Source organism: Oryza sativa, chromosome 3 (assembly GCF_034140825.1).
Source record: "Oryza sativa Japonica Group chromosome 3, ASM3414082v1".
Lineage (NCBI taxonomy): Eukaryota > Viridiplantae > Streptophyta > Magnoliopsida > Poales > Poaceae > Oryza > Oryza sativa.
The window spans coordinates 8,568,631-8,576,536 of NC_089037.1; the positions used below are offsets into that span (position 1 = coordinate 8,568,631).

Below are 7,906 nucleotides of genomic sequence, written 5' to 3' on the forward strand. Positions count from 1 at the left end.
GCCGAGGGGAACAATCTACCCCAGGAGGGGGTCGTGCTTCTGGGCCCCGCGTTGGGGGCTCGGGGAGCAACCGCCCTACCGACGCCCGGGGGAAGAGGAAGCTGGGAGGAACACCTCTCCCATCTCCTCCCCGAGGGGGCGGGGCGGTGCGTGCCAGCAGCAGGCGCCCGGAGGGGGCCGCGCCAACATCGTAGCCCGAGGGGGAGCGCAAGAAGAAGCGGCTCCGCAAGATGGGGGAGACAGAACCATCCCGGGGAAACCTGATTTCCCCTCCAAGGTGGTCATTTAACCGACCCCCTCGCAGGTTCGTCCCACGCTCATTGCGACCGTCTTTCTTCTATCCCAAAAGCAAGTTTTCTCTTACCCATCTTGTTTATCTTCTGGTTTTTCCTTCCGCTTCAGTGATGTCCCGTCGCGTTCCTCCCGCCATCCCAAGTCCGGCCAGTGCGAGGCCGAAGATCTGGCGGCCGCAGAGGCACGGAGGCGAGAATCTGACCGGCGAGAGGCCGCAGATCGCCTACGGGAAGCTGAAGAGGCCGCCCGGGCTCGCCAGGCTGAGGATACCGCTCGGGAGGAGGCCGCACGGGCTCGCCAAGCCGAAGAAGCCGCTCGGGAGGAGGCCGCCCGGGCTCGCCAGGCTGAGGCGATGGCGACTTCCGAGGCAGCTCGCGACGAGGCCGCGGGCGCGTCGCTTGGGCCCACCTCCTCGGGCGACGTTCAGGCGACAGCTTCTGGGGTGGCTCGCGACGAGGCCGCGGGCGCATCGCTTGGGCCTACTCCTTCGGGCGACGCCCAGGACCAAACAGGTCCGGGGGACATCCCCGAGTCCGGCACGTCCATTGGCGGGCCGAGCCGCGCGGCATCTTCACCAAGGCAGCTCTTCCCCACGCCTTCCGTCGCCCCGCTGAGCGCCGAGCCCCTTCTGCAGGCCTTAGCCGCCGCAAACACCGCGGTGTTGGATGGGTTAAGTGCCCAGGTGGAGGCCCTGCAGGCGGAGCGTGCGGAGCTCGACGCCGCGTGGGCGCGTGTCGAGGAGGGGCGGCGCTCGGTGGAGGCCATGGTGGAAGCGGGCCGCAAGGCACACCGCCGGCATGTCTCAGATCTTGAAGCCCGTAAGACGGCACTGGCGGAGATCGCTCGAGAGGTGGAGGAGGAGCGGGGGGCTGCCCTCATCGCCACCACCGTGATGAACGAGGCGCAGGACACCCTCCGCCTTCAATACGGGAGCTGGGAGGCGGAGCTAAAGAAAAAGCTCGACGCCGCCCAGGGGGTCCTTGATGCCGCCGCTGCCCGAGAGCAGCGAGCAACGGAGACCGAAGCGGCGCTCCGGCGGCGCGAAGAGGCCCTCGAGGCGCGCGCCATGGCGCTGGAAGAGCGCGCCTGCGTCGCGGAGAAGGACCTGGCAGACCGCGAGGCCGCCGTCACCACCCGAGAGGCAACGCTGGCGGCGCACGAGTCTGCCTGCGCCGAAGAGGAGTCCGCACTCCGCCTCCGCGAGGACGCGCTTACCGAGCGGGAGCGAGCTCTCGAAGAGGCCGAGGCCGCGGCGCAACGGTTGGCGGACAGCCTGTCCCTCCGTGAGGCAGCGCTGGCGGAGCAGGCACGCCGCAATCTAGAATGTGTCCGCGCCGAGAGGGCCGCACTGGACCAGCGGGCCGCTGACCTCGAGGCGCGGGAGAAGGAGCTGGACTCGAGGGCACGCAGCGGTGGGGCGGCTGCGGGCGAAAGTGACTTAGCCACCCGCCTCGCAGCTGCCGAACTCACCATCGCCGACATGCAGCGCGCGCTAGACTCATCCACCGGGGAAGCCGAGGCCCTCCGCTTGGCGGGCGAGATAGGGCCCGGCATGCTTTGGGATGCAGTCTCCCGCCTAGACCGTGCAGGTCGGCGGGTGGGCCTTTGGAGAGGGCAGACAATAAAGTCTGCCGCCAACCAGGGAGGCCTTGCCCAGCGCCTCTCGAAGATGGCCGGGGCTCTCCAGCAGCTCCCCGAGGAGCTCGAGAGGACAATTAAGTCATCCTCGAGGGACCTCGCCCAAGGAGCGGTGGAGCTCGTCCTGGCGAGCTACCAGGCCAGGGACCCCAACTTCTCTCCGTGGATGGCGCTGGATGAGTTCCCTCCTGGGACTGAAGACAGCGCGCGCGCGCAGGTCCGGGATGCCGCCGACCACATCGTCCACAGCTTCGAGGGCTCGGCCCCTCGGCTCGCGTTCGCCCCCAACTCCGACGAGGAGGGCGACGCCAGCGGTGCAGACGACAGTGACGACGAGGCCGGCGACCCGGGCGCATCGGATTGAGCCCCCCTTCAGTTTTTTCTTTTTCTTTCTTCTAAGGCCTTCAGGTCTCTTTTTTGTATAGCTCAACTTAATCTGCAATCAAAAATGATGAAAATTTTTGTGTTAATTTTACTCTGCTATACAAATGAGATGAGGATGATCCGTGCCGTGGTCCTTTTGTGTCTTAGCTTGATTTAAGGACTCGTGCCCAAGTCCCAGTCCTCGAAAGGCGCGGGTCGGGGCTAGTGCCTGGGGAGATCCACATGTCGAGGCTGGCCAGGCCGGGAACGTGGTGACCGAGGGTTATGGGTGACCCGATTGTGGGTTTTTGCCGATTCCCCCCCGGAGTTCACCACGCCCCAGGGCACGGCTCGGTTCTGGGCCCCGTTTGGCGATTTTAGCTGACCGAACCGAGCCCCCGAGGGCAAGGTTGAGCACGAGTGACCTTATTTCAAGTCAAAATTCTTCAAAAAGGAAAAAACGGCACAGATACAGCCCTTAGGAAATTGAAACTGCTTTTATTGAAATACTGAAATAAGAGAAATGAGAATGTGCATGTGTGGTAGCCCCCGGCCAGCCCTGCACACCCGAGGGGGGGGTGCGGGGTTGGCCCGAGCCCGAAACCTGAGACCCGACCCCCCCCCCCTTCTCAGGGGTAGAAGCGACGAAGGTGTTCGATGTTCCACGGGTTAGGCAGCTCAGTGCCGTCGCCCGTGGCCAGCCGCACGGAACCCGGCCGGGGGACACCGATCACTCGATACGGACCCTCCCACATTGGTGAGAGCTTGCTCAATCCAGCACGCGTTTGGACGCGGCGTAGGACAAGGTCGTCGACGCAGAGTGATCGGGCCCGGACTTGGCGCTGATGGTAGCGCCGCAGGCTCTGCTGGTAACGCGCGGCTCGGAGGGCCGCGCGCCGCCTTCGTTCTTCCAAGTAGTCGAGGTCATCTCTGCGAAGCTGATCTTGATCAGCCTCGCAGTACATGGTGGCCCGAGGAGACCTCAGGGTGAGCTCGGATGGGAGAACCGCTTCTGCGCCGTAGACGAGGAAGAAAGGCGTTTCCCCGGTTGCTCGGCTTGGTGTGGTTCGGTTCGCCCAGAGCACCGCTGGCAACTCCTCGATCCATGAATCGCCGTGCTTCTTGAGAACATTGAAGGTCTTGGTTTTAAGGCCTTTGAGGATTTCTGCATTGGCGCGCTCCACTTGACCATTGCTTCTGGGGTGGGCAGGCGAGGCGAAACAGAGCTTGATGCCCATGTCTTCGGAGTAGTCGCCGAAGAGTTCACTAGTGAATTGGGTGCCGTTATCCGTAATAATACGGTTAGGCACTCCAAACCGGGCCGTGATGCCCTTAATGAATTTAAGTGCGGAGTGCTTATCGATCTTGATGACCGGATAAGCCTCGGGCCACTTAGTGAACTTGTCGATCGCGACATACAGGTACTCAAACCCGCCCGGGACCCGCCTAAACGGTCCCAGGATATCGAGTCCCCAGACAGCAAATGGCCATGAAAGTGGTATGATCTGCAGGGCCTGGGCCGGCTGGCGGACTTGCTTGGCGTGGAACTGACACGCTCTGCATCGCCGGACCAGATCGACCGCGTCATTGAGAGCTGTCGGCCAATAGAATCCTTGACGAAAGGCCTTGCCAACCAAGGTGCGCGAGGCGGAATGGGCTCCGCACTCGCCTTCATGGATATCGGCAAGAAGCTCAACGCCTTGTTCCTGAGGAATGCACTTCAGGAGGATTCCGTTAGCCGCGCGCCGATAGAGGATCCCTTCTACCAGCACGTAGCGTTTGGAAATGCGTTGGACGCGTTCACTCCCTTCGCGGTCCTCAGGTAGAGTCTTATCTGTGAGGTATGCTTGGATCTCAGAGATCCAAGCAATCAATCTAAGGGAGCTAGGAGTGCTCCCCTCGGGTCCCGAGGCCTGGGCTCCGACGGGCCTCGGGGGCCGATCAGGCGCGTCCGTCTCCCCTAAGGGGTCGGGTCGCGCCGACGGCTGGGCAAGCCTTTCTTCAAAGACGCCCGGTGGGGTCTGGGCTCGCAAGGACGCGAGTCGTGATAGTTCGTCGGCTATCATATTATCTCGTCTGGGCACGTGCCGAAGCTCTATCCCGTCAAAATGGCGCTCCATGCGCCATACTTGGCGCACGTAGGCGTCCATCTGCGGGTCAGAGCACCGGTACTCCTTACAGACTTGGTTAACAACCAGCTGAGAGTCGCCTAACACCAAGAGGCGGCGGATCCCCAGTCCAGCTGCCACTCTGAGTCCGGCAAGGAGTCCCTCGTACTCTGCCATATTATTGGTCGCTCGAAAGTCGAGACGGACCAAGTATTTGAGGACGTCTCCGCTCGGAGAAGTTATCGTGACCCCCGCACCGGCACCCTGAAGAGACAGGGAGCCGTCGAACTGCATCACCCAGTGGGCGGTGTGAGGCAGCTGCGAGGGGTCCGAGCTGGCCTCAGAGACTGAAACGGTCTTTGGAGCCGGGGTCCACTCTGCCACAAAATCGGCGAGGGCCTGGCTCTTGATAGCGTGGCTTGGTTCAAAGTGCAAATCGAACTCAGAAAGCTCGATTGCCCATTTTACCACCCGTCCTGTACCCTCTCGATTATGCAAGATTTGACCGAGGGGGTAAGACGTAACCACAGTGACCCGATGCGCCTGGAAATAATGGCGCAGTTTCCTCGAGGCCATCAGAATAGCGTAAAGCATCTTCTGGGCCTGAGGGTATCGGGTCTTGGCGTCCCGGAGGGCCTCGCTAACAAAGTAGACAGGCCGCTGCACCTTTCGGCGGGGCCGATTCTCTTCGCTAGGGGCCATATCCCCGGGGCGCTCTTCGTCCAAGTGGCCTCTCGGGGCGCACTCGTCTTCTGTGCCGATGACCTCGGGGTCGGAGGATGACAGGGGCGGCCTTCCCACAGTGGCCTCGGGGCCGTCCTGGGGGTCGGGCCCTCCTGGCATCGTCGGACAAGCGGGCAAAAGGCCAACTCCGGTCGTCAGGGGCCTTAGGCCTCCGTTCGGCTCGGGGGCCTCTCCTCCCTGCTCTCCCCCGGGTCGAGTCCGCACAGGGTTAGCCTCGGGGTCAAAGGGCGATAGATGCGGCTTTCCCGCAGTGGCCTCGGGGCCTTCCTGAGGGTCGGGGGCACCCAGCACCGTCTGACGAGCGGGCTGAGGGCCGACTCCGGTCGTCAGGGGCCTTAGGCCACCGTTCGGCTCGGGGGCCTCTCCTCCCTGCTCGCTCCCGGGCTAAGTCAGCACAGGGTGGAGGTGCGCGGAATGAGGGTTGTCCTCATCGCGCTCCACAACCAACGCTGCACTAACTACTTGGGGGGTCGCCGCTAAGTAGAGTAGCAGGGGCTCATCTGGCTCCGGGGCGACCAGGACCGGTGGAGAGCTGAGATATGCCTTCAATCGAGTGAGGGCATGTTCAGCTTCCTCCGTCCAAGCAAACGGCCCAGAGCGTTTGAGGAGCTTAAACAGGGGTAGCGCCTTCTCTCCCAGCCTCGATATGAAACGACTTAGGGCGGCCATGCAACCGGTGACGCATTGCACATCCCTAAGTTTGCTGGGGGGGCGCATCCGCTCTATAGCTCGTATCTTCTCGGGGTTGGCCTCGATGCCTCGGGCAGAGACCAAGAACCCGAGAAGTTTGCCCGCAGGTACACCGAATACGCACTTATCGGGGTTCAGTTTTATGCGGGCGGAGCGGAGACTTTCAAAAGTTTCGGCTAGATCTGAGAGTAAAGTCTCTTGGTTGTGCGTCTTTACAACCAAGTCATCGACATAAGCCTCAACATTACGTCATATTTGGCTACCCAAAGAAATTCGAGTAGTACGTTGAAAAGTAGGACCTGCATTCTTTAACCCGAAGGGCATTGTCGTATAACAATAAGTTCCTATGGGGGTAATGAACGCAGTTTTTTCCTCATCCTCCCTAGCCATGCGAATCTGATGGTAACCAGAGTATGCATCTAGAAAACACAAAAGGTCGCACCCCGCTGTGGAGTCGACAATCTGATCTATGCGAGGCAGGGGGTAAGGATCCTTAGGACATGCCTTGTTAAGGTCGGTGTAGTCGATGCACATCCGAAGCTTGCCGTTCGCCTTGGGAACGACCACCGGGTTCGCCAGCCACTCCGGATGGATGACCTCGCGGATGAATCCGGCCTCCAGAAGTCGCGCCACCTCCTCGCGGATGAAGGCTTGACGTTCCGGGGCCTGGCGCCGCACTTTCTGCCGGACCGGCCTTGCGCCCGGCCGTACGGCGAGACGGTGCTCAATCACCTCCCTGGGGACCCCGGGCATATCCGCCGGTCTCCATGCGAAGACGTCAGCGTTTGCCCGCAGGAAAGAGACGAGCGCGTCTTCCTATTTGCCATCCAAGAGACCACCGATCCGTGTGGTCTTGGACGGGCCGTCGCCCAGGACAACCTCCTTGACCGGGACCTCATCGCACGTGACTATCCGCTGCCTCGGGGCGGCGGGGGCGGATGTGCCAAGCCTCTCGTCGCCACCCTCGGGCTTGGACACGACGGCGAGGCGGTCCGCGCGCTGCTCCATACAAGCGAGCGCGACTTTGAGGTCGCCATGGACAGAGATGGGGCCATCGGGGCCCGGCATCTTCATCTGGAGGTAGGCGTAGTGGACCGCCGCCATGAACTTCACCAACGCGGGCCTCCCCAGGACCGCGTTGTAGGGCAGACTGAGGTCCGCCACATCGAAGTTCACCCGCTCCGTGCGGAAATTGGCGGGTCCACCGAAGGTGACCGGGAGGTCGATATGACCTAGCTGCCAAGTGTGCCCCGGCGTCACGCCGATGATTGGCTGGGACGGCCGGAGCATCATCCCCGGGGCCTTGATGGCATCAAAGGCTGCGGGGGAAAGGATGTTGAGGGCTGCTCCTCCATCAATGAGGACACGCCCCAACTTCACGTTGCAAACGGTGGGAGAAACCACCATCGCAATCTGCCCTCCCCGGGCAACGCACGGTGGGTGGTCGGTCTGGTCGAAAGTGAGGGCAACCTCCGACCACCGCGCCCGGCGCGTCGCCTCATGAGTAGGGGCCGCGGCCAGAAGCTCTCGCTTCATGGCCTTGAGGCTCCGGCGAGAAACGTGCGCACACGCTCCTCCATCGACAGTGGCAATGGTGGCCCCAGGCTCTTGGAAACCTAGGTCATCATCGCCATCATCGATGTCCTCGGCGGGGGCCTTCTGCTTGGCCTCACTTCGCCGATGGCCGGAAGGAACCGCCGGGGACTTGCCTTCCCGGCGCTCCTGCCTCCTCTCCTCCTCCCACTTCCTTGTCCGCTCAACCAAGTTTTTGACTGCGCGACAGTCCGCAAGGTCATGGAGGGAGGTATTGTGGACGGTGCACCACTTGCCGGTGGGACGCTCCCTGCTGGGAGCGCTGGCCTCCTTCTTTTTGTCGCTCGCAGGCCTCCCCTTTCGGGTGGCCCGCGAAGCGCCCTCGACGGCGAGGACATGACCCTCGTCGTCGGAACGGACTGACCTCTTCTTCCTCCTCCTGTCACGCCGCCCTGTCTGAGCGGCGGATCCGGGGGCGGCCGAAGCTGCCACACCGGAACCGGAGGGGTTCCAAGTCCAGGCCTCCTCCTTGCGAG

General features: G+C 62.5%; 1 protein-coding gene across 1 annotated transcript; it reads left to right on the forward strand.

Annotated features, from left to right (window-relative positions):
• Positions 1-646: 646 nt before the first annotated feature.
• On the forward strand, positions 647-2,296 carry LOC136355544 (uncharacterized). The gene has a single exon (XM_066308241.1). It carries the CDS (start codon positions 647-649, stop codon positions 2,294-2,296), a length of 1,650 nt encoding a protein of 549 aa, XP_066164338.1.
• Positions 2,297-7,906: the final 5,610 nt, after the last annotated feature.